The 26242-nt window shown below is 53.1% G+C and overlaps 1 protein-coding gene across 3 annotated transcripts in view; it reads left to right on the top strand.

Moving 5' to 3' along the window:
- MEGF11 (multiple EGF like domains 11) overlaps positions 1–26242 on the top strand; it is a 353113-nt gene that overhangs the window by 97540 nt on the left and 229331 nt on the right. For all 3 annotated transcript variants that reach the window (XR_006783853.1, XM_045823915.1, XM_045823914.1), the window contains exon 2: positions 24624–24729. Coding sequence is in view for 2 of the 3 variants with exons in the window: in XM_045823915.1 (XP_045679871.1) it covers positions 24632–24729 (98 nt within the window). In the remaining variant the exon portion in view is untranslated. The remainder of the gene's footprint in view (positions 1–24623; positions 24730–26242) is intronic.

Raw genomic sequence — 26242 nt, 5'->3', positions numbered from 1 at the left:
AGGAGGAGAGGGAAGGTGAGAGGCGCTCGGGCAGGGGATTGTCACGGGGTGTTGTGTGCACACACAAAGAGGATGTGCCTGTGAGCAGGACAGAGGCGTCTGTTGTGCAGAGCAGCCTCCTTTGAGGCCCAGAGCCCCCCGCCACAGCCCGGGACCGGGGCGACTTATGCCCTGGGCTCCGGGTCACTGCTACCAATTGTGCATGCTGGCCCCTGGGGTGCATGCCGGTCATCATTGCCATTGGGAGGGGGCAGGCATTCTGGGTTGTGACCATCTGCTGCCCCAAGGGCCATGCGCATCACAAGGTGAGCATGGGAGGACAGTGGGGTGGTGCCCTCATGACAGGGAGGTGCCCCCTTGGCCTGCATTCTCCTGTGAAGAGAGGACAGATTTCCAGAAGCCAGTGGTTCTCTCAGGGAGACTTCAGACACAGGAGTGGTCCAGGGAGAAGCATGGCCAGGCTGCCACTGGGCGAGAAGCAAAGGTTGGGGGAGGATGAGCCCTGTCCTGTCCTCAGCACGTCCCAGGCAGGGCGTCTCAGGTATCAGGGGTCAGTTGTGAGGGGTCAGCCCAGGCTCTGGGTAACCAAGCTGCAGAATAATTTCTGTTTTTCTGCCTTGAAAAATGATGCTGGGAGGTGACTTTTACAGCAAAGAAAAGTCCTGGACCAGTTGGAGGTAGGGTGGGGAGGAAGGTGGAAGTGTGGGTTCCAGTTTTGGCTCCCCCATTGAATGGCTCATGCTCTTTGTTTCTTGATTTTTGTCTCTGAAAAATAGGGACCCTCTTTCTAGCCCTTCCTACCCTGCGAAAGCACTAAAGACGAAGGGGAAGGTATGAGTTGCAACCAAACTGGGTTGCCATTGCACAAAGAGGGAGCCTGAGACACAGGACCATGCTCCCTGTCACTACCGCACCATCATCGGTGACAGGCCCGCGATTCCTGGGGGACCTCGTGACCAAGCTGGGCTGGGGTATGGAGGAGCAAGTGGTCAGGTGATGCTGCAGAGCTGGGACCTCTGGAGTGCAAACCCAGGGAGTGCTCGGGCTGCCAAGGTTGGGGCTGGACTCTGCAGCCGGGAGGAGTGAAGGGTGTCATGCAGCAGCCTCTGCTGCACACACACTCCTCACCGTGCCCCTGCGTTGGGTCATTCTGCCCCTCAATGCCTGTGATTACTTTTGGGATGGGAGCCAGGCACTGAGGAACATCTGGCAGTGATGCGTTAGAGAGGTGGCTGGCCCCTATTTCCCCCTTGCCCGGTCCTCCCAGAACCTGCTCTCTGCCCTGCTGACAAGGGATCTGGGAGCTCTGCTCCTGGCCCCAAGGGAGAAGGGGACTCTCTGATCTGGGGCTAAATATGCTGGAAGCTGGGATCCACCAGACCTAATGGCCTGTTCTCTCTGGGAGAGGCATTTGCTGTCGGAAATAAGGAACTCCTGAGGTAACAGGAGGGAAACGGAGGACTCCTTAGAAGGCTAGGAAGCTGCAATTCCTTCCATCATTTCAGAATCCAGGTACGTCAGCCTGGGAGGAGTTGACTCTCTGAGACGGTGACCCCTCTTGATGTAGTAACAAAGTCAGGCTCAGAGAGGGGTGTGATCTGCTGTGATTGGTGGCAGGGCAGAACCGGAGGCCAGTGTCCTGACCCCTGGTCCAGGGCTGTCTGCCCTGGGCCTCTGCCTTCCCTCTGGTGGAGTTCGGTCTGGGCAGTGAGGCCTCGGTTCTCCCAGGGAACTCAGCCCCAGGCTGCGCAGGGAGGAGACAGCCATGGTTTGTGGGTGCTGAGTAGGGGGTCCTGGATCCTCTCTTTTCTGCTTTCCCTCCTGGACTTGGGAGGAGCCTGAGGGACAAGAGACCTTTCCCTGGGGTGTCAGTCAGGCTCTGCAGTTCCCTGGCACGCAGCCTGCGTTTGGGGGCTGATCGGGACACTCCATCCCTGTTCAGGGAATTCCAAGTAGGTCAACGGTATGAGGCTGGACACTCCTGAAATATTCCCAAAGTATTTCAAGGCAGAAAGGGCAGCTCCTGACACGCCCGAGGCATTCCTGCTTTATCCCTGGAATCTTTCCTAACTTCCACCCTAACTAAGTGGGGTGACGGTGGTGTGATGCCTGAGTTTTCATCCCAACTTGATCCCTAACAGGGGGCTCGCCTTTGGACCGTTTCCTCCTTTCTTTGAGCCTCAGTTCCTCCCTTTGGAAACAGGGGGACTAGGTTATGGTTCAAAGTGTTTCTCCGCTCAAATCCTATGATTCTAATGGGTTCCCAGGTGAACCTCGTTATTCGTTCACTGTTCTCTCATTCAGCTAACAAGCCTTTATAGCAGGCCTACTACATGTTAGCTACTCTCTTCCTAAGGACAGGCCTGCCCACCAGGGACAAGGAGGGTGGGTCTCCTGAGGTTACTACGTCACCATAAGGGGGGATGGGGAGTCCTCTCACCGGCTCTGCACCCTCTCAAAGAATATTAATTACTCTCCAAGGAAGTCTTCATTCTGAGCAATTCCCTTTCTCTTGTAATTAACATGACATGTCATTAACAGTCAGGGAACATTGTATGATCAAAGGCACCATAATTTGTAGCAAGATTCTGAGGAATAGCACAATATTTGTTAATTATGTTATTGATTCTCATGGTCTGGAATGTCCTAATTATTCTTGATCCCAATTGGACCCCACCATGCCCTCAAGGCTGACTTTGAACTGCTGTCCTCCCCCCGGGTGGCCCGCCTCCCTGCTCTGGGGCTGGTGGGACCGCAGCTTGCAGAGGGATCAGAGAGGCTTTGTCTCCCCAGAGCCACATGAAAGGGGAACCTGGTTGGGCCTGAGTGAAATGTAACCTCTTACTTTCAATAACCAGACGCTGTTAATTGACTTCTGGGGGACTCCAGGGGCTGTGGCTTCCAGGGAGCAGTGGGATGGGTGTTTTCCAGGCCCAAGGCCACTTGCTGGTTCTCGAGAACTGGGTGCTGCTCCCAAGGCCTGCTGGGAATGGGGAAGCCCCCGGGGAAGGGGGGGCTCCCCGCCTGGCTCTAAAACTGCTAAATGGGATGGTGGATATCTATCAGTGACATAATTACAAAATGATGCTTGTTTTTTAATCGGCTATATTTATGAGTAAGGCAAGCACCCTGCTTCTTGCTGAAATCTGCACTTGACCTTTGTAATTATGTGACAGTCGGCTCTGCGCTTGATCCGTTTTGTCTGAACCCTGGTGGGTGCATTCTGAGTGACGCTGATAGGAGAGGCGGTCTGTGCAGCTCTGGAAGGTGCCTGGGCGCGGGACAGTGTGGGGAGACAGACTTAGCCTGAGGAGATCATGGACGCCACCACTAATAATTATTAAAACAACGCCTCCCCAGGCTGCGCTGACTCATTCAGTCCTTATAGTGACTCCTTGAAGTAGGACTTACTAATATCCCCACTTTGCAGATGAGGAAACCAAGGGTCAGAGAGATCAAGTGACCGTCAGGGTCACATGGCCAAGCAGAACCAGGAATCAAGCCTACTGAGGCTGTCTGGCTTGATGACCCACCGTGTCATGGAGCGTTTTCTCTAAGTGGCTTTAGAGGCAATTTTGGGGAGTTTGCTGATGCCACTGCCAGGGGAGCCCCATAGGCCCTGCCTCTGTGGTTGTGGTCATTTGGGGAAGGGAGGTGGGGGGGCCAGAAGGCGTCCGTGGAGAGAGCCCAGGCGGCTGAAACAGCTCCTGCCATTGGGCGCCGACATTTGACTCCCTCCTGCCCTGGGCACCCGCTCTTTCCTTTTCTGCCTGGTCTTTCCACACCTTCTTACAGCTCTGGAGGCCCTGAATGGCCTTGTCCAGGAACGGGCAATTATGTGCTGAGCACCATCGGAGGTGAGGTGGTGGGAGAGACGGCTCCTGCCTCAGCAGCCTCTGCACTAACGGACACCCTCCGATCCCGGCACTCTCTGGCAGGGACGGTGACCTGGGACCTCTGATCTCACCCCCATCAACAGCGAGGACAGGAGAGATGTGGAGGGATTGCCCAGGCTGCTGAGTGGGGTGGGGCTGGGTAGGCAGAGTGAGCTGGGGGGGCCAGTGACTAAAGGGGTCAGTTGGTGTGGTCCGGAGATTGATCACAGAGGGACACGGTGCCCCAGATGCACTGTAGCAGCCTCCCCAGCACTCTCCCGCCCCAGCCCTGCCCCATGTGATCCCCTCTCTCCCAATGTCAGCCAGAGGGAGGTTGCTTACTTTCCTTTTCACATTCTGGAGCCTCTGCCAAGGGAGCCCGAGAAGGGGCACTGGCCACAAGATGGGGCAGAATAGGGGAGACCTGAGGGTCTCCACATAAATATCTTCACATAAGCAGGATTATATCATACTTTTTTTTAAAAAGTTCATTCTTTGAGCAACTTTCTCTTTCACTTGCCCCCCTTGTCCGTTTTCCCTTACATCATGCCCTTCACCCTGCCCACTCAGGGGGTCCCTGCCAGCATCCCCCTCCGTGTCCTCCACGCACCTCCAAGCATGTATACCATGCATCTCCAAGCGTGTATACCGTGCACTTCCAAGTGTGTATACCATGTACCTCCAGCCGTGTATAAACAGGCGTGTATGCATGCGCAGATTGTTTGCTTTACAGAAATGGAATTGTACCGTCTGGCTTCTGACTTTTTCTCTGCCCTGGCAGCCCCTGGTAAAGCCTCTGGCTCTACCAGGGCTGCTCTCCTGCACCCCCTTTGTTGGTTGTCAGTTTCCCCATGGTGAGGGGAACCATCCATCTTTAAAAAAACATAATTTTCCTATTAATGAACATCCACTTTCTTTTCACATTTTTTTAAATCCAAAAAGGTTCTTTTGAAAATACAACTCCTGCCAAATCAATCCCTCTTTGACACCTTCTGATGGCTTCCCGTTTGCCTCACCACTGAGTCGTGGCTCCCAGGTGTGTTGGGGTGGTGGGCTCTGGGCTGGCCCGGCCGAGCTGGGCAAGCATCACTGCCCCAGACTCTGCTTCAGCCCCAGCGAGCCCGTTTTCCTCCCTCAGACTCATCTGCTCTTTCTCCCTCTGCCCTGGCACTCCTGCCCTCCCTGCTTAACTCTCCTGTCTCATCTCAGTGACACATCAGTGCCCCTCTCCGGACCCCTTGGCAACAGCCTCCAAGTCTGGGTTTTCTCGTGGGCACTGGAACTTCCTGGTCATGTGTTCTCTCTCCATTAGTGTCTGACTTGATATGTTAAGTATCCAGGGTCTCACAGGTGCTGCTGGGGTGGGTGAGTGATTGGAGAAAGGATGAGGCATCATCAGTGATGAGGCTGAAGGGAACCCTGGGCTGGGTCACCATGCTAGCTGCCAGCTGGAGAGGTGCAAAGTCAGACTATAGGAGCGGGGACCAGGGTGGGAGCCAGGTTGTTAAGGCCTGGGCCTCCATGGGAGGCAGAGGTAGAGAAGGACAAAATCAGAACAGATGGGATGCCTGAGGTTCATTCACCTTTGGTTGTCACTGGCAGGAGGAGAGATTCAGGGGACAATCCAGGGACCTAGCAGCTATGAATGGGCCACCATCTGCTGCCTCGTCCCAGGTCAGAAAAAGGTCCATGTTCTGCCTGCCTTGGAAGGAAGGGCTTCTGGAGTGGGACCGAGTCTTCAGGTGGGAGCACCATGGGAACTCGTAGGAAGTGGTTAGAGGAAGCGAAGGCAGAGGAAACAGGCCAATGGTGTTGGGGGGTGGGTGGCAAGTGGGTGAGAAGGAGATGGGACGTTCCATAAGAAGGGGCCAAGCTTGGCAAAGAGCACAGGTGCAGGAGTGGAGAACCTGGCCTGTCCTCATGCCTGCTGCCTTCCAGCCACTTAAAGTGTACTCTGTGGACGGTGCCCGTGCAGAGCTGCTAGGTCTGCAGTGAGGTACGTTGGGAATTGAGAAAAGGCCCTAGAAACTCTATAGCCACTTGACACTGACAGTCAGGGGATTCCTCTCACTGGATGGGGCGGAGACCGGCGGCTCAGGAGGTGGGAGTGGTGGGCAGACTTGCATGCAGTCCCACGCTGAGGGGCCACAGGGTGTCTGTGCACCCTGTATGCAAAAACAGACCGTTCCAGACTGTGAGAAACTCCCGTCCAGAGGGTGACCGCTGGCTCATCTCTGCCTTTCCTGAGGACAGAGCATGAAGATACACATCCTCTCAGCAGCCAGCGGAAGGGACTCCAGTTAGACATCTGTAGGAATTAAAAGTTGTAATTTGCTGTCACTCTTGTCTGGAAAAAAATGTTGACTTTTTCTCTGAGGTCTTTCGAGAGCCTGTCCCTTGCTGCCCGGGTCGGGGAGCCAACCGTGGAACCGAGAACAGCGTCCGGCGGGGCCCAGCATCAACAGTGCCCCACACTGAGGTCGTTTTGAAGCACTTCACTTGCGTTGTCTTTCTGATTTTTAAAGCCGCCTTCTAGACCAGTGATTGTCAGCCTTTTTATCTTATGGCACACATATACTACTAAAATTCCACGGCACAGCAAAAAATATATTTTTTGCCAATCTGCCAAAAAATATATAATTTTGATTCATTCACACCAGACAGCTATTGTTGTGTTAGTTGTTGTTATTATTTTTTTTTAATTTAAGACAGACAATCTAAGGAAAAAGCTGTCAGTGTACCTGACTGAATAGTCAGGTATTGCCTATTTTAAAAATTCTTGCAGCGCACCAGTTGAAAATCACTGCTCTAGACAAATCAAAGCAGAAATGATCACCCTGGCTTTGTAGAGTCAACATCTAAGAATCAGAGAGGTTAAGTCAGTTTCCCAGAGTTACTCAGCGAATTGAAGACAGGAAGGGCTATGAGACAACACGCCGGGGCTTCCATGGGTGGCAGTGGACGGGGTTGGGGACTGAAGGGGACAGCCGTCCGCAGCAGCCACTGTCTACTGTGCGCCAGCTATTGTGACGGCAGTGATTTCAGATGAGTTTTCAGTGTGTCCAATACTGTGTATAACTACCTCATTTAGTTTTCACAGTGGATACAGTCGCCGCCTCCATCCACGGATGAGGAAACAGAGCCTCTGTGAGATGAAGTCATTAATCCAAAGTCACTCAGCTAGTAATTAACAGAGCTGCTTCTTGATTTAGACCAGCTGACTCCAGCGCACGTTTTCCACGCTGCTGCCCCATAAGCCAGACAACACCCACATGGGATCCTCCCAAGGGCTGCACGGGCTCTCGCCAAGCTCACAGCTAGACACTGAGGCTTGGTCACGTTAGGGACTGGTCCCAGAGCCACACACCTGGTGGCTTAAAACCCCATGTCAGCACGGGTTCAAGGTGAGCCGTGCTGATTCCTGACCCTCACTCTAATGGCGCACTCTGCAGCCTCTCACAGCCCAAGCTCAGCCCCAGGGCCCATGGGGGGCAGGTTGTATGGATGGGTCAGCCCACGCCTTGGACCTAGTTCATCCCTTCCCTCTCCATGTAGTGGGGACTTCAAAGTCAAATGCATTAGGTTCAGAACCTGGCAACCGCTAATTTTTAACACCCGAGCTGCTGACAGCTCTTTGTTATGTCACGTCGCATGGAAGATTTATGGCCACTTTAAAAGTGGCTTTGAAACGAGACAAAACTCAATATTGAATTTTTTGCCTCCTCCCTTTGGGGTTTCAAGGCATATGATATCAGCTTCCTTCCATTAGCATATTTCTAATGAGCGTTATTAAGGTGAATTTCATCGCAGCTCGCAGGGTTTTCATTAGAGGAGGGAGTGGGAGGGAGGGCACGGCCCAGGTAGATGGGGGACCTCAGGCTCTCGGACCTGGGCCTGCGCCCAGCTCCAGCCTGCTCTGAGCTGTCTCTGCTCTCCCAGCCTGGCAGAGGCTTCCTGCTGCTGTTCACTGTGGGGTTTGGCTGAAGGAACGTGGGTGGTCGCACAGCAGGGCTCGCCCTGCCGAGGGACGGGGGCTGGCTCAGCCACTGCCCGGGGCCCACTCGTTTCTGAGCCTCAGATCCCCCACCCCAACCTGTGCAGTGGGGACTGTGGCACCTGCCACGTGGCTCAGCTCTGTGGGCAGAAAAGGTGTCTGTGTTGTTCACTGCTGTCCCCTCAGTGCCGGACACATCAGAGAACAATGGGCCAGAGAAGAGTGACAGGGTTTTCCCACGAGTGGGATTGGCACGAGTGCCTGTTGGGGTGCCGGAGAAGGTTTGCTCACTCACTGTCTGTGGTTGGGCTCTTGTGGTGGTGATGGGTGCCCAGGGCAAGTGTGCCAGCCCCAGGCGGGCGGGCAGGGGAGCTGTAAGGCCCTCTGCACTGTGTCGGCTGCCATGTAGACGGGCTGTGGGGAGGGGTCGATGGGCCTTCTCCTTTGCCCTCTCCTTTCACCGGGGCTTGACTGGCTTCTTAGAGGTGGCAGGCAACTTCACTGACAGCTTAGCAGACCCCTGCTTCTGCCACTCAAGACACTTTGATGGGCCAAGGGAGCCCTGTGAGTCCAGGAAAAAACCAGGACTCTCAGGAAGGGGGTATCCAGGCTGGGTACCTGTGTGCTGGAGTGAGAAGGGACAAAGAGACCAAGAAAAAATAAGGTCACCGCCTGTGTAGATTTTTCCCTCCATCAGGGTCCCCACCCCTGCTCACAGGGAGTCCTAGTGGGGTATTCTCAAGCCTTGCCTCTTGTTAGAATCAATGTGGAGGTTTTAAAAATATACTCATATCCAAGCTCCATGCACAGAAATTTGGTCTGATTGGCCTGGAGTGAGCTTGCAAGCATGGGTACTTTTCCGTGTCCCTATGTGATTCTAATGTGCCTCCAGGGGGTACCACTCTGAGTGCGTGCAGGCGCTGGGAGCTGCCGCGGGACATCCTACCGGAAGGAGTGACCGCCCCCACCTGCCACCCCCTGGGGTGTTGCAGCCCCTGCCCTCAACCTCTGATTCAGGCACCAGGGTTTCTGCCTTAGCAGCTTCCTAGGACAGAAGAGGTGCCAGCAGAAAGGGTGAGGCACATGCTGCCCCCTCTGGATAAGTGTCAGCCGTCTGTCCCTGTGCCGCCAGCTCCCACTCTGCCACCGACACTTCGGGCCCTTCCTTGCCCCACCCCACCCCAAGTGCCACCTCAGTGTCCTCCTCTCTAACTGGCTCTTCTAGGACCAAATGAGACTGTGGATCAGGTTACCTTTGTAAAAAGTGCACGAGAAGCTGAGGGATTGTTAAGATTGGGGAGACTCTGTGGAAGCAGTCTCGCCGGTCCTGCGGAGAGAGGGCTGGTCCTGGGGAGAGAGGGCCGGGGACAATGGTTTCTGAGGGCCTGAAACTCAGGGCAGGGAGAGAAGGGTGGGATCAGGCTGTGGCTTCCCAGCAGAGAAAGTTAAATTCCAGAAGCTTCCAGCAGGCGACAGGGAGAGGCCTTGGCCCCCACCGGCAGTCCTTTCCCTGCACCCAGGGATAGGTAGGTCCCCTTAGGACAGGGCTGGGATGGTGGGCTGGAAAGGCAGCAGACACTGGGTTTCCCTGAGGGGCTTGGAGATTTAAGGTGCCCAGAATCCAGTATGTCCCCAGGTGGCTCTCACCATGCCCTGGCCCCTCGCCTGCCCCAGAGGAAACCCTGCTCAGGGCCCCCGTCCCCTGTCCCTTTCCTGAAAGCATGGTGGGCTGGGAGGGGCACTGGATTTGGGGTCCAAAGAACTGGATTTGAGGTCAGGTCTGTGTGCTGTCAGCTGTGTGGCCTTGGGCAGGTCTCTTGTCTCCCAGCTGCAGAGCTCCCGTGCAGGAACCGAGACCTGCTCGTGGGTTCAGTCCAATCACTGGCTCGGTGCCAGCCACTGAGAGGGAGCCCTGCCCCCTGCCACTGGCCGTTGCTGCTGACACCACTGCAGAACTCGGGAGAGCTGCAAGGGACCTTCGCTAAAATCTGAGTTTGACTCTGAAAGGACTGGGCTGTCCATCAGTGTCCTTTTATACATGGGGAAACTGAGGCTCAGAGAAACTAGGAGTCTTCCCAAGGTCCTGTGGCTGGTGAGCGATGCCAGAAAGCTCAAACTCAGGCCTTTAAACTCATGCTCTGTCCTCAGGTGAGACTACCCGCTTGAGAAGTGGTCCTAATTCCTCCTTAGCATCCCAGAGAGATGCAGTGACTCATTTAGGGTCACCTGGCAGACCTGGGGCGACAGACCTGTTTCTGGGTCTCTCTGTCTCTGGCCTGTTCAGGGTGCTCAGCTCAGGACGTCCTCGGAGCCACAGGCAGCGCTGTCAGCAGCTCCTGTCCCCTCACCGCAGCTGCGCCAGGCTGGGGGCCGCACTCGCTCACTCGCTCTTCCCACATTTATACTCCACGACACATAGGTGCACAGCTCTGCCATTTGGCTTTAGTGATTGTTCCACAGTGGGTGAAATTGGGTTGAAATAAATGTTTCCTCTGCCTTCCTCCCTCGGGGTGACGTTAGCCTCATCTCCACACTGTGGAGTGATCCAGAGGCTGGCACGCGCCTGTCCTGTCTAGATACATCCTTTCTGATGCAAAGATGTTGCCAGGGTTACTTACTGCTGAGCCTGATGGTTCTTGAGAATCATGGGGAGGTAGCTGCAGAATCCCACAATGCGCTGCACCTTCCCTGTTGGCTCCGACCCGTCCCCACATCTGGGGGCTCCCGAGCAGAACTAAAGGAGAGAAGGGACTAGGAGTGCTCTCACTTTTTAAGGTATTTTCTGGTGAGGCCCAGAATGGGGTGGGCTCTGCTCACTCCTGTTCTGTCTTGCTGGGGAACTGCCCCCTTCTGTAATAAAGGAAACTCTCTACATCCTCTGAGGGCAGGGTAGGTGTGGGGGTGGGGGGGCATGTGCTCAATTATTGATCCCATTCGGATCTCTTGCCTGTTAATGCTGCACCCCACCCCACTCCCCAGCTAGCCCTAAGGGTAGAGAGTGAGGGGTAGGGTTTATCCCCTTAAAGATCTGTCCCCAACTTCCCCCTGGATTCCTCAAAACACAGCTGAGGCAAGGGTGGCACATTTAAAGGGGGCAGTTAAGCTAAGAGATGACACAGGGAAATACCTACAAAAGACACTGTACATTTGGATCACCTGGCCCAGGACTCTGGCATCCTCATCTGCAACCTTGGCTGTGATCAGCAATGTCACCCCGCCTAGTTCTCTCTACCCATCTCCTGGTGTCGGAGCCACAGGGACCTTAAAGACTCAGCCAGGTTCAAGAGAGAATTGGGTCCTGATGCCCTATGCTTTGCACAGTATGTAAGTGACTGGCTTTTCTCCTGTGCATCTAGAATGGTATGGATTATGTATCATTCTTGGAAGAGTTGAGAAAATAGTCACTGAACTGTTTTCTGAGTTCTACAGTTCAGATGAGGAACGCTGGCTAAGAAAGGCTTCCTCTCAGCTAATGGAGGACAGTGATGCACCAAGGAGGCAGAAGACTTGCCCAAGGTCACACCGCTAGCCGAAGCCAGTCCTTTTCTCACAATAGCATAGGATCTTCCTCTGCTCAGATTTAGTGAGCATGGAGGCAGCTTCGATGCAAAGAGATGACCCTGTCCCTCCCCGACACACTGTACATGGCATGTGCAAGTGCACTTGCACACGCACACGAGCTCTTGAGTCTGAAGGGCAAAGACACACCTGGGAGCGTAGTGCTGAACAAGCAGGTAGTCCTGGGTTCAGATCTAGGTCATCCACTTCCAAACTGCAAGCTCCCTGTCTCGTCACCTGCAGATGGAGATCGTAGCGCCTACTTCACAGAAGCCCTGTGGAGACCGAGCGAGGTGGGCCAGGTGCCTGGCACAGGGCAGGCTCTCGCAGACCACTCATTTCCTGCTTTCCTCTGGTGCTCAGTGAGCCGCTCCCTGGTTGGTGAGGGAACCGAATGTCCACTGTTTGACTCAGTCTCCATCCAGGTTCTCACCCAGCAAGGCGTGTTAACAGGGTATTCTCAGTAAACATTCCCAGGGCACCGAATGTGGCACCAGCGCCCAGTGCTCCCTGGGACTCAAACTTTCAGTGCCAGCCTGCTGCCTACAACCCAGCTCCTACCTGCCACGCTCCCCTTTTCTTTCTTCTTCCCCTTTTGGCACAGCCAAGAGTCCATGTGTCAGAGGCTGGACATGGTTTAGCAAGCTCCTGGCCTGCCTCCTGTTCTTCCTACCCCGTTGAGTCCCTGTTTGTGTTATGGCAAATTTAGAAGTTTGTGGGCACACCACAGAATTAGAACGTTGGGGAAGCATGGTTTAGACTTGGCACAGGCTTCCTGGTTTCTGCCTATTGGTGATTCAGCATAACCACGGTCAGCGCCTCCTCCCAGCCTGCCTGAGGAAAGGGCAGGGTGCAGCCTGGGAAGCTGGCGTCACTGAAGGAACCTGCCTGCCATCCCCCACCCCCACCCATTTTGTCTGCCTTGAGGAACAGGAGGATCAGATTTCTGAATTTCCTGTTGAGTTGGGAGTTAAGCAGAGAAGAGCTTTCGATGATTCCCACGCCTGCTCCCAAAACCCCTTTGCGATTGTGCCCTTTTCCTTCCCTGCCTTGGTAAATGGATTATGATGAGTGGGAGCAAATCTCCCTGGGTTTATCAGGATTTTGCATGATTTCAGGGTCATCTTTGCTAAAGGCTTTGTCCTTGTTCAGGAGTGCGTATGAAGTGAGGGAAATGACGCGGAGTAAATGATCAGAAAAGAAGCTAGCCCTGAAAGCTGCTGTTCAGGAGAGGAAAAAAAATCTCACTGGCTCAGGGGTGGAAAATGCCCAATGAGGACCAAGCCAGTCTGGCACCAGTGGCTGCGGCCAGCTGGGTTGATGGCATCCCAGGTAATTGAGATTTGGTTACATTTTGTCTGGGACACTGGTGCTCAGGATGGCCTGTGCCCAGCTGGGCCTAACTCAGTGACAGGGCTCGAATCTGCATCGCTTCCTCCTCAGAGCCTGCCATGCGTCTCTCGGGCCTGAGGGCCATGGCCAGCTGCCCCACGCAACCCTCAGAAGGAGCTGCTCTGACATGTTAAGCTTTTTAATTTAGCACACACGGTGTGCATGTGCCCCCAGACAAAACAGAATTGATTTATAATTCTCTTAATGGAAGCACAGCCTTTAGTCGCTCCAGAAATAGATTGTTACCTCTGCCACCTTGTGTAATTTTTTCCCCCTCCCATTTTTTTTTTGTTAACACCACAGTGGTCTTAAAAATATGACGTTTTATTTCAGCCCTCTATCGTAATCCACTAAATGCAGATGTTTCTTTTTAGACCTTTAATTTATAGCATGTTTGTTCGGTTTCACTTCATTAATTAATGTTCTTCCCAGGCCCCCACGCCAGAGTCTTTGTGTAATGTTCTCTTACAGTAAGCAGGTGCTTTTATCCTTAATGAACAATTTCCTGGAAAAATACAGAAATAAACAATGAATAATCAAGCCAGGAACACGATGAATCTGGGAGTTGTGTGCCATTCTGCAAATTAAACCTGGGGAGAGGAGGGTCAGATTTTATCTGCCACCATGCTGTTTCAGTGGCTCCATCCTTTGGGGTGGGGCAGGGGTGCTGAAGCTCTGGAAGGTGCCTGAGCATCTCACACCTCCCGGGAACAGTTCAGAGGAACTGTTTTATTACAGATCATGTGGCTGTGGAGGTGGTTGTCAGACGCAGCCCAGGCCAGAGCTGCCACCAAATGGTGCCCCAGTTCCAGACTTGGAGTCATCTCTAGCCGGGACTGAGGGTCAGCCAGGCTACATCACAAACTTATTAAAATTTGCTGTCAGTCCCCTTCTCTCTGTTTTGGCAGACTTGACTCACCCCAAGGAGGCAGTCCTTATTCAAGGACCCCTCTCTGCACAACACCGCCCTCAGGAGCATCTGTCCCTCACCTCCTGCCCCCACCCCACCCCTGCCTCTGCCCCCAGCAAGAGGGCAATGACCATATTTTACCAGTGGTTTACCGTTTACAGGCCCTTCTCATAATCCCTACCACTTTGGATTCTCAGGACCCTGTGAGAGTTAGGTTTTCTTATTTTTCCCACTTGACAGAGGAGGAAGCTGGGACTCCCAGAGGTTAAGTGGTCTGCCCAAGGTCACACAATTGCTAAGAGGCAGGGCTGGATTGGGACCCAGGAGCTTGTTACCCCTGGAGGAGCAGAGCCCGTGGGGGTGTACGTGACAGAACAAGAGCCCTGGCATGAGGTGCAGCACCCCACACCAACCCGACTGGGCTGCTAGCCAGAAGTCATCAGTGTCATTGACAACAGGCTGCAATGAACTTCTTTTAAAGTCAGAATACCTGGTTCATTTGTTAGACTGAGTAGAGCTGACAAAATTGTATGTTATCCACCCATTTTTCTGTGTCGTAGATCATTTGGGGTCTTTGAAACAACATAATGTTTTTCATCCCAGCAGCAGGGACGCAGATACAGCTCAGGCACACGCCACACAACCCCACAGGCAGTCGTCCCTGGCCTGACGGTCTCTGAGCTGCATGTGTCCTTCCAGGGAGCAGGCTTAGAGCTCAGTGAATCGCTCCCTTTTGGGAAAACGCACCCCGAGGACCAGCAAGGGAGAATGTGGGCAGGGGGAGGGTAAGTTGTGGGAGAGCCTCCCAAAGGGCCCCGTCTTTTTGTTTTCAAAATGCAGATGTCTTTATTGTGGTTCTTCAGATTCGAAAATTGAGACAAGCTCGCCATAGAAAATGGAAACATACGGAAACTGTAGAGAAGGAAGTCAGGCCCCTAAAGAGATCTGTGTTAACGTTGCTAACATCCTTCCGTGAATCTTTCTATTCATGCTCGCTCTCTCTTAACACAAACACAACACACACACACGCACAGCATTTCATACAAATGTGTGCACAATGTTTTGTAACCTGTGTTTTTCACATAATAATACGTCAGGGCCATCTTCCACGTTGGTGAACTTAACATCTATTAAAATATCTCTGCTTTTCTGATTATAGTGATAATAATGCTCACTGTAATAAACACTAATATAACAACATAAAAGTTTCGCTTAGAAGGCACAAGGCCTGTGATATTGTCTCCAGCCCCGCCCCCACCGAAGACGATACTGTTCATGTTCTACTACATGTGTAGGCTTTCCCGCTTTCCACACATCAGTACTTTCCATGTTCGTTTAGCATTTGGTTATGTAGACTTGGTAGAATTTATTTAGCAAGAACTCACTAACTTAGACATTAGGTTGTTTCAAGGCTACAACAAATACCTCTTTATTAAGAAATGGTGCAACAAACCTATCCTTGCTTGGCCTTGGTTAATTGTTAAAAATTAAATTGCAGAAGCGAAAGACTGGGTGAAAGGTACACATTAACACGTGTTGCGGTGTGTCGCCAAGCTGCTTCCCAGAGTGCACCAGTGTACTGCTTGACCCTCGGTGCCCAGGCACAGGACCCGTCAGGCACAGGACCCGTCAGGCTCTGGGGCCGTTGGTGTCTGGCTTCAGAATCTCCTGGCCCAGATACACATGTGGAAGGCTCCAGAAGGAGACCTGGAGAGGCTGCCCTGGTCTGGTGCCATGTCTGTGGCTGACGTCTCATGTGTAGCACCTGGCTGGGGGTAGGTGGTCTCCAAGGTGTGATGGGGCAGAGGCTCCCTGGTGTGGACACTGAGCTGGATTAGGGGACAATACTAGAAGCCATTCTTCAAAAGGATGCTGAAGACTGGACAGAGAGGTGGGCAGGAACTACGGGTCTTAACTGTCACGATGCTACTGTTAACCCACATTTCCAGCACTGGGCTGCACGATCCTCAGAGAAACTGCTGTTCTCCCCTCCTTCCCGTGCACTCACGGGAAAGCTCAGAGGAGCAAAATGAGTCCTCTAGGACTCAAGACTAGAATCCAATTTTCCTGCCTCTACTGCTTTATCTCCTTGCTGCTGGGGCATGGAGCAAACACGAGGAGGGTGAAGAGTGAAAAGAACATGAGAGAAAGGGCAGGAAAGGGTCATACAATGTAGGTGAACTTGTAAAGTGGGGAGGATTCAAGAGACAATGCAGTCTGACCCTGGCCTTGGGGCAAGCAGAGAAGCTCAGAGAGGGAAAGCGCTCTTTCCCAGATAACCCAGCAAGTTAGTGACTTACCAGGCAGTGGGGAACAATCGGGTCCACGGGAAGCTGAGCTGGAACTCAGGGCGCAGGATGCAAGGGGGGGAGGATAGACAGCACAGCGGATAGATAGCACAGCGACACTGCAGCTGGTGAATGGGCTGCTCTCTCTGCAGAGGAGGCGGCCCGATGGAGAGTAGATTCAGAGACAGCTGAAACAGAGACGGGCCGGGTTCATGTGTGGGGGGCTGCAGGGATTTTAAGCATCAATCCTGCAAAGGTCTCTGATTTCCCATCGCACTTGCCGGAGGCTTCCTGCTGGGGAAAGTTCTCGGTGCTTTGAAGTAAGCCACCTCCTGGATTTGCTGCACTCATGGGGTTCCCGCAAACCTCCGGCAGGTGTTCGGGGGCTCAGGGCAGGACCCTGCTCAGGTAGTCTTTGTGTCCACAGTGACCGGCAAGTGCTCAGTAAGTGTTTGCTGAGTGGGTGGATGGAAACTGAGACTGGACTTGATACTTGTATTGTGAAGACCAACCCAGGAGTCACCATATAGCCACACCTAGGTTTTCTAGCAGAAGATTTTTCCATCAGTATTTTTCCCCCAGCTTCTGGGAAATGCTAGAAGTCAGAATTATAGCATTAGAAGGATCTTTGAGGTGGGGAATGTGAGTTGGGGGAAAACTAGTAATGTATTGAGTACCTTCTCTATGTAGCACTCAGCTATAGAACAGGTAAATGATTGTATCCAGATATGTAGCTGGTAAGGCAGAGTTAGTTTCGGAGCCCAGTTTGGTCTGACTGCATCATTCTCTTTACATGAGCCCTGCCACCAACATGTCATGTGACCTCGGGGCAGTTCGCCCTCCTGTGAGACAAAGCATTGGACTGCAGATGCTCCCGGACCTGCCCTGGTGGCAGCGCTGGCCCAGCACGGGTGGCTCTCCAGCCTGTTATCCTCACAGTTCAGCCTGCATCGGAAACTTGACCTTACAGTGATGGCGACTAGTTCTCCAGAGCCCCAGCCCTCAGAGCTCTCTTCCCATTGCCCACTTGTGTTCTGAGAAATGTTTGCTCAGAGTGGGCAGAAATGGGGATTGATCCCCACAGGGCTGCGTGGCCCCGAGTGACTGACTTGTCTTCAGAGGTTTTTCGACTGTGGCCATGATTTCATGCCAGGGCATGAGGGACTCCCACCATCTGAGGACCCTGCAGCCCCAGGAGGGGGTGGGAGAGGGAAGATGACAGGAGTGGGCTGGGTTGGGGGGGCGAGACAGGTAGCCTCGGGGTTGGCCAGGCCAGCTGAGTATGCCCTGATTTGCAAAGAAATGGAAAGATGGAGATAATTGCTTTGCAAGAAATGGAATGGCCTAAGAACACAGATAAGTTTTCTCTCCTTATCTTCGGAGGGGCTGGAGGCTAGGGTGCAGCCTCTGCCTGCTTGAGAAGTGGAGGGTTGATGGCTCGGAACCCAGAGGCTGTGCCTAACAGGGAAGGGAGATGGGTACCTTATTAGTGTGGTGGTTTCTATACCCCTGCACCCACTCTGCCCTGGGATACGGCCCGGCCGTTTGCTCTCTGCAGGGCTTGCGGGTGCAGGGCACAGGACAGTCTTTCGACCCTAATTAATGGGTGCTGCAGGCCTCCATGGTGCCATTTTCAGGATTTGCAGCCCGAGGCTCCCCTGGGCAAGGCAAAAGCAGAATTTATCAGGGTGGTGGAGCGCAGACTCAGAGGACATTTACCATGTCTCTGGAGGGGACTCCAGTCCGCTCTGATTTATCTAGTGGGCAGGCACCTGGCAGGGCTTCTACTTTGGCTCCAGGACGCGGTTCTGTGGTCAGGGAATCACTCTTTGGGAGATTAAGAGCTATGGATTTATTTTTAAAACTTTTTTCTTAAGTGCAGAAAAATTAGAAAGCGTTCCACATAAACCCAGCCCCTTGTGGGACTGCTGGAAGGCTGGAGGCTTCATCAAGGCAAAGGGTAAAGCCTCTTAATTAAGGGCTGATCGTGGCTCCTCTTTCATCTTACACTAATCAGACCCCAGCAAGGCCAGTGAACAGAGAGGGGCTTGGGGACTGGGAGCCGGTTGAGGGAGCAGCGGGCAGATGAAGGACAAGGCCTGCGAGATGTGATGATCGCCTTGACATGGCCCCATTACCAGCAAACTTGGCTTTTTGTTTTATTCAGAAAGAAAACGGTGTGTGTGTGTGTGTGTGTGTGTGTGTGTGTGTGTGTGTGTTTTCTCTAAATAGGAGATAGAAAGCTTTCTATGTACACTCACATGCTGGGGTGGATCCGAGGTGTTTGTTTTATCAGTCCCAGTTCGGCTTTTGCCTCTGTCGCTCTTTGAGCCTGAAAGCGCCTTTTCATGAGGCCCTTGGAACACCAGTCAGCCCCCGGTTGCAGCCTGAGCTATTGAGTGGGCCTCAATGCTTGCCTTGTGCTGCTTCCTGGGGCAGACGTACCCCAGGGCTGGTGGGGTGGCCCGGATTGTCACAGTGCCCTCTGTATCCATCGCCAACACATTGGTGTCTCTCCTCAGTGCAGTGTTCACATAGTGTGGAACGCCCCTGCAGGGTGACCTGCTGTCCAGACAGGTCTTCGGTGGCCTCTGTCGAGTCACACACAAGCAATGTGGCCGGTCCTGAGGCTTGGGATATCCAAGAGGTTGAGGAGGTGGTTGGCCTTCTTTCTCAAATTTTTGTTAGTGGTGGAAGTGGTCAGGCACTATTGCATGGGCCCTGGGAGCTTTCCACTCACACAACACTGGGGGTCAATTGGTAATGACTGCTTGGAATGCTATGCTGAGAAACTGGGGCTGAGTGGGAAAGTGTGCCATGATGGATTAGTAATGCCTGTCTCGGGCACTGGATGGGAGGGGGAAAACTTAGGTGCCATGCACTAGTCGTCCCTGTCCTACGTTGCTGAACTGTTGTTACTAACCTTGGGAATTGTTCCTCTCCCACAGGCACCGCCTAGAGCCAACCACCTCCTAGCCTCTCAGACACCCCATGTCTCCAGATCAGCAACATTACTTGTGTCCGGCCTGACACGAGCAGTGTGACCCACTATACGACCTGCTGTTGGGACAGGTCTTTTTGTTGGCTTCTGACAGGCCAGACACAAGCAATGTGGCAGACGGTGCTCTGAGCACTGGTGACAGCAGTGAACACAAAAGCCCCGAAGCCCTGACCCCGTGCAGTGTGCTCTGGTGGAGTGGTACCGAGGGCAGGAAAACGACGTGCAGCTCATCAGCCCAGCCAGAAAGGCTGAGACCACGGCTAGATGGTGTGTATGGGAGAGGAACAGCTTCCAAAGTTAGTAACAACTGCTTAGCAGTGTAGGACAGAGACAGCAAGTGACAAGTGCATGGTCCCTGTGTGCCCCACTCCCATCCAGTGCCCACGACAGGCATTACTAATCCATCATGGCACGCTTTCCCACTCAGCCCAGTCTCTCAGCATAGCATTCCAAGCAGTCATTACCAGTTGGTTCCTGTCACTGTGTGAGTGGAAACCTCCCAGGGCCCGTGAAACAGTGCTGACCACTGCCACTAATGCAAATTTGTTGAGGAGGAAGGGCTCCCTGGAAGAGACTGGGATGAACAGAGCGCAGGTTCCAGAGAGCTGGGATGTGGATCAGGCTTCAGTGTCCAAGATTCCGGCACAGTCAGGAGGACTAGGCAGGTGGTGGGAGCGAAGCAGGTAGGGTGGGATTTTCACACAGATGGACTGTGAGGTCATAACAATGGATCCCAGGGCAGAAGCCATCTGTTTGTCTGTCTGCCCTCTGCACCAGTTTTATGCATCTTGGCTAATGTGAGCAGATGGTGTCTGGCCAGGTGTGTGCTGCCACCAGGGAGACCAGCTGGACCCCACAGGTGCTGGTGATGGTGGGGCCCTAGCAAAGGTGCGGCCCTCCAGTGGACGCCACATCTCTAAGTCCTGCTCAGCTTGCAGGGCTGCCCAGGCCAGAGCCACGGCCCAGGCAGGGAGGAGCGATTCTTTGCTATGGGGTCAGTGTCTCTTAACTACCCACTGGCAGATTCCCTTTCACACCACCTGCCGGGCACAGAAGGCCCTCAAGTGTTAAAATAAATGAGTGACTACAAACTCTAGTAGAGGTGTCCAACCCGTGGCTTGTGGGTCGCATGTGGCCCCACATGGCTATGAGTGCGGCCCAACACAAAATCGTAAATTTACTTAAAACATTATGAGATTTTTTTTTGTGATTACATGTCACAATGTATTTAATGTGTGGCCCAAGACAACTCTTCTTCTTCCAGTGTGGCCTAGAGATGCCAAAAGGTTGGACACCCTTGCCTAAGGGATGCAGATTGACAGGACCAGGTCTTCTTTCAGCCTTGACCTTGACGAGGACCTCTGCTCCAAGAGTGGTCACTAGAAAGAGTCATATGGGAAACCGGGTGAACTGAAGTACAAGAGGTCTCTTTACTTCGCCTTCTAACGTACGCTCAGTTACACTGGGCATTCAGGATGAGAGCGGAGCATGTAACACTCCCTGAACTCATTCACCCATGGAAACCTTTGCCAGGAGATTTCTACCAACATCTCACGGGATAAATGTTCCACAGAACCCAATTTTGGGAACACCTCCTGTAGTTTCCCATGTTTCCCCGTACTGCTCTGCAGGGCAAGCCCTCTGCTGCCCAGTCCCTCCCACACCACCTGCCCATTCCCACTTCCGTGCACTTGCTTGTGCTGTGCCTGCCCCAGAAATGCCCTCTACCTGTCCATATTCTCTCCACCTTAAGTCCCATCCATCCCACAAAGTCTTCCAGAGGCCCACAGTGTGACTTAACCACTAGCTGTTGTAACCTTTTCAAATAGACTGCAGCTGGCACGTGTTACTTCTTTGTGTCCCCCACAGCATAGCCCTGGCCGGGCAGGTGGCACTTCAGGAGTCCTCACTTGGTCAGTTCAGGCCATGGCAGGTGTGCAGACTGGCTACACCTGTGGACAGGTGTGGGCGATGCCTCCTGGCCACCTTCTCTCCTCTTCAACCCCTGTGCCAGTCCATCAGATGTAAAGCACACACTCCTCAATGCACAGAGAAATGTTTCCCCCTCTGGAACTTTGCTCCCTTCCTCTGCTTCTTAATATGCAGGGAGCATGGCCAAGAGGGAAGGACCCCCCTGATCTATTTACATGTTCTCTTCCTCCGTAGGGCAACCAGTGGCATTTTCTTATTTAATTATTAATGTCCTAAATCAGATGGTGCCCAGCACATTAACCTCTGTCACTCCAAATGGAGTCGGCCTAACAGCCGCTGTGGCAGGATTGATTTTCCCTCAGTCATTGCGTAAGCATCTGTCTTTGGGACCCATCCTCTGAGAGAGCCTGGGGAAGCCCCATCGAAGTTCATGGCCATGAGTTGCCTCCACGAGGGGAACAGCTCCCCTTTGTCTGCTCTTCTCGCTGCCTCCGTGACATGTCTGAGACAAGAAGAAAAACGTTTTTTCTAAAATTAGTTCCCGAAAAGAATTGACTAGTTCAGCTTAGGACCCGACCCCACCTTCAAGACGCTTACAGACACATTGGAAAGATTAAGTAAACGCTCGAGAGAAAGATGTCACTGCGAGATAGGGAGTGATAAGGGCTGGCTGGGCTGTGTGCTACTGAGTGATCGTGCCTGGGGAGGGAGGGGTAGCCTGAGCTGGACCTCCTGTGGGTGTTATTTGGGTATGTGGAGAGGAAGAAGAAGGGGATTGAGGACCCCCTCCAACAGTGTGAGCAAGGTTGGAGGTAAGGGGTGGGGTGGAGAAAGCAGGAAGGAAGACGGGAAGAAAGACCAGAAGACCAGCCTGACCAGGAAGGATGGCTGGTGATGAGACTACAGACTGGGCCCAGTTCAAAGAAAAAGTCTGAGGGCTGGGGGACATCAGAGAGGAGCCATCTCCTACCCCTCAGCCGGGCGTCCTCCTCCCCCTCCCCCCTCCCCCCTCCCCCCGCCACACCGCTGCAGAGGCAGTCTGGGACCCAGGTGGGGAGCTCTGCAAATACTCGGATGGGACGGTTCAAGGCCAGGGTGGGACTCCTGGGGAGCCCCTGTGCCCTGTAAGCCTTAACACACTTAGACCGTTGGTCTAATTGCCACCAGCGGTGTCCTTGTGTGCCCTTGCCCATCTCCACGTCCTGTGTGCTCGTCCAAACACCCGCCGTCCTCTCTGTGTTCCAGGTATCCCACTGCCAGGGGGTGTCAGCTAAAATGTCTCAAGAGTCCAGGCCTGATTCTGAAAGAAAGAGGTTTTTATGAAGATTTATCATAAAAAGATCTTCCCAGTTATAGCAATGATCCAAGTTACCGCCATCTCCCACCCCTTCCCTGTCACCACAGATCAAAAGAGGCCAGAGGAACGATGTCCTCTTGTCCAGGTGGCCTCATCCTTTGATGTTCTAAGCTTTGTAAGTTAGAAGATGCAGGTGGGGGTCCTTTCAGGAGAATACTGGAGGTGCCAGGAGCGGCCAAAGTAACAAGACAGCGCCATAGAACCAAGAAAAGGCATTCTCTGCAGTTGGCATTCAGACTCCTCGCCTTTCAGAGTGTGGTGTCCCTTTGTTTATATTTTTAAACTTGATTTATTTGATGCCTGATCAGCCCAAACCCCACCTGGAAGAATACGCTCATCGCCAAAACCCAAGGATGCAACCTGGGGAGGCTCTTTCTCCTCCCGGCGGCATCTCCTCTTTGGGGAGAGTGGGTTGAAATGACCTGCAGCCCGAGGGCTGTGCAGACTCCAGGCTGTGGAGGGCGCTCCGTGGTCCTAGGGCTGGCTGTGGTGAGGAGGCAGGGACAGGTGTGGCTGTGGCCTGCGCGCTCCTGGATCTGCAAATGGAGTGGAAACACCAGGATCGAGTTTCTCTTTCCTAACTGATTTTCAGAGCACACTTAGCCAGGTTATTTCCAGTTTTCAAATAGAGAGGAAAACCTCATTATTTATTAATTTGGACCCCCATGGCTTTACAGAATCGGTGACATTTGTTTATCTTTGAAGGAGCTGCTAAGAAAGGGTTTAACAAGGAAATTATTACTGGGGATGAGGAGGAGAGCGGTGAACCTTTCACAAAGACGGGAGCTCCGTTCAGCTTCCCTCTGGGCGCACAGGGGGCATGTGCGACACGCACGGCGTCCTCCTCTGTCCCCAGCAAGGGTGAGCGCTTCCTCACCTGTGAACTCGGGGCCCACGAACTGGAAATCATCAACCTCATTTCAAGCTGGGGACCCCTTTACAATGTCCAAATATTTTCAGTACTATCCCTACCCCCAGGTTAAAGAAGTTGCTTTATTTTTTTAATTCTCACCCAAGGATATATTTATTGATTTTAGAGGTGGGGGCGGGGGAGAGAGACAGAGAGAGACAGACAGAGAGAAACATCCATTGGTTGCCTTCTGTACGTGGCTTGATTGGGGATTGAACCTGCGACCTTTTTGGTGCATAGGATGATGCTCCAACCAATTGAGCCACCTGGCCAAGGCTAGAGGTTGCTCTATAGTGTGGCAGATTGTAAAGAAAAGCTGCTTTGAATTCAGTAAAGCTTTCAATCAAAGCATGAAAGCATCTATGCACACATGAAAAATAATGCCATCTTTCTCCATCGCAGTGTCCAGTCAGTCTATAGCCAGTGTATGAGCACATAGGAGTTCCGGGTCCCCAGGTGGCTCTGGGGCCCCCTGTACCCTTACTCGGTGGGAACCCTTGGGCAGTCCTCTAAGGCTGTAGGACCACAGAGTCCTGTGTTGCTGGGACAGGAAGCAGCCTCAGGGGTCATTTCAGCCACTTCTCTATGAAGAGTCTTTTTTTGAGGAAATCCCCAGTGTAGGGGACCAAGGCTGTTGGCATTCTTTGCAGGCACACTTAACACCTGTCACAGGCTGTCACTGTGCAGGGTGCTTCCTTGAAGGCCCCTACCAGGCTGCCCAAGCCCTTCACTCCATGGTGGGAATGACATGCGGTGACTTACATCACTCTGGCTGTCAGTGACTTTATATCTCATAGAAGCAAGAGAAGTGAGGTGCACTTTCTGGGTGGCTTATGTGACCAGAGCTTCCTGGAAGGGTGTTCTCAGCCAGTTCCCGCAGGGCCACACCAGACACCTTTCCTCTCTTTCTTCGAGGCAGGAGGGGGAGTAGGGAGAGGAAGTGAACAGGAATGGGCAGAGTGCGGAACAGAGGGAGGGTGTCACCTTTAAAGTAGTTAAATCAAGGGTTCCTACTCCAAGGATGCACTCAGAGGCCTGAGAGCACGCTGAAATCATAGCCACATATTGTATGTGGGAGCATTTTTCTGGGAAGGAAGTCTCTAACTTTCATTAGTTCTCAAAGTAGTCTGTGAGCCAAAAAACTTTCAGAAGCCCTGGCTTAAAATGGTGACTTTTCCCTGAGTCAGGCTTCCTCCTCCCTGGTTACTCAGAGCCTGTGAAGTGTTACCATGTTAGTTAAAGACCGCAAGTGTAAAAATATCAAATGCTCATTACACGGCAATGATGGGAAACTTCGTCTGCTTAGCCAGTCTGCTTAGCCAATTCAAGTGAGAAGTCTCAGCGCCAAACAGATGCCTGGGAAGCCAGGCTGATTAATGACGCTGCCTCTTTGTTCTCCTGCACAGGGCCCGGGATGGCACTCTCAGTGACAGGGCTCATAGTCTTCTCCCTCCTGCAAGCCGTCCTCTCTTTGAACCCCGAGGACCCCAACGTGTGCAGCCACTGGGAGAGGTAAGATACGGGTCTCAGATGGCCAGGGACTCTCTGAGGACCTCACCTGGGCTTCCCACTGTTGGTACAAAAGCAGAGGCAAGAGGTTTAGAAGTTGTGCACCAAGGGCCTGCAGTCCAGCTGGAGAGACAGCCCGGATGCTGACAGACAGGACAAAGCAGTATATAGATTCTGTCTGCGGCAGCGTGGTGGGAGGTCAGAGTGCAGGGGCTGAGTGACAGGCAACTTGAGTGATGCAGTCTGATAGTCGACAATGTACTCATGCTCCTCCCTGCGTTCCCACTTCCCAGCCACTTTACAGAGGAGGAAGGAGGGGCCCCAAGGGGCTCAATGCCCATCCACAGCCAGGTGGGGTGCAGTGAGTTGTTCTGGTCCAGATGTGTTGCTCTCTGATGCTGTGATGTCTTTCCTGGTCTCCCAGGACTGGAGACAACGCAGCATCTTGGACATGTGGGCGGTCAGCAGCCTGCCCTACCAGGGGTGGGTGGAGGGCCCTGCTGCTTCAGATTTAGCGGTGGTCAGAGGACCACCAGGGGAAGGGCAGCTGAGGGCAGAGGCCGATGAGCCAGCTGCTGCACTGGGTCCTGGGGGAACAGGCCCAGGCCCTGCAGACAGCCTGACTTTGAAGCACAAGGTTAAAGTATTGATTTGGGTGAGCAGAAAGACAGTGACCAGAGACCCAATCAGGAAAAACCGAATTAAACCTTGGAATTGATTGGCCATGCTGACCAGGCCAACTCTGCCACTTAGATGTTAATAAATCAAATGAATAAAATTGAGATGAGGGCCCGATGGGGGAAGCAGATGGTGGAGGACAGGGGAGGGGGAGGGGGCGTCCGTGCTCCCTGCCCATGAGGGTGAGTGTCCCAGTCCCACCACAGGGAGAGGTGCCGCGTCCAGGGCCCTGGAGGGACTGGCTGGGGAGGCGGAGGGACAGTGCCTGCACCAGCATGGTTTTTAGTGACTGGTGCTCTATGAGGAGTCCCTACAGAGCCGAGGCTGGAGCAGAAGGCCTAGGTCCCTTTTGGGGGAAGCAGGAAGAAGATGAGATCTATGATGAGTAGACCTTGGTTCATTCCAGTTTGGAGTTTTTTCAGTTGTTAGTTCTATGATTGGGGGATGTCTCCAAACCACTCTGAGCCTGCGTCCACCTCTGTAAAGTGTAAAGCTAATGACCTCTGCCTCCCAGGCTTGCTGGAAAGTCAGGGAATCAGTTTCACCAAAGTGCTCAGTCATTGCCTTTCCTTGTCGCCAGCTTGGGCTTTGGAGGAAGTGGTCATCACGGATTTTGAGGCACACCAGGCTCCTGGGAATGTGAGCAAAATGCTGAGTCTCCTGGGTCCTGGCCCGAGAGACTCTGACCCCACTGGTCGGGGGTAGAGCCTGGGAACATGTGTTTTTCACAAGCTTTCCACATGATCGTGAGGTGATCCAGGGCCCTTGGCCTTCTTGTTTTGTCAATTTAAACCTTTCTTTCCCAGTGGTGAGACAGAGATCAGGTGTAATTCCATAT

The sequence above is a fragment of the Phyllostomus hastatus genome, unplaced genomic scaffold (assembly GCF_019186645.2).
Source record: "Phyllostomus hastatus isolate PE091 unplaced genomic scaffold, TTU_PhHast_1.1 phas_scaffold_501, whole genome shotgun sequence".
Taxonomy (NCBI): Eukaryota; Metazoa; Chordata; class Mammalia; order Chiroptera; family Phyllostomidae; genus Phyllostomus; species Phyllostomus hastatus.
The sequence above is the reverse complement of the archived record's forward strand: the minus strand, read 5'-3'. Positions and strand labels throughout refer to the sequence as shown.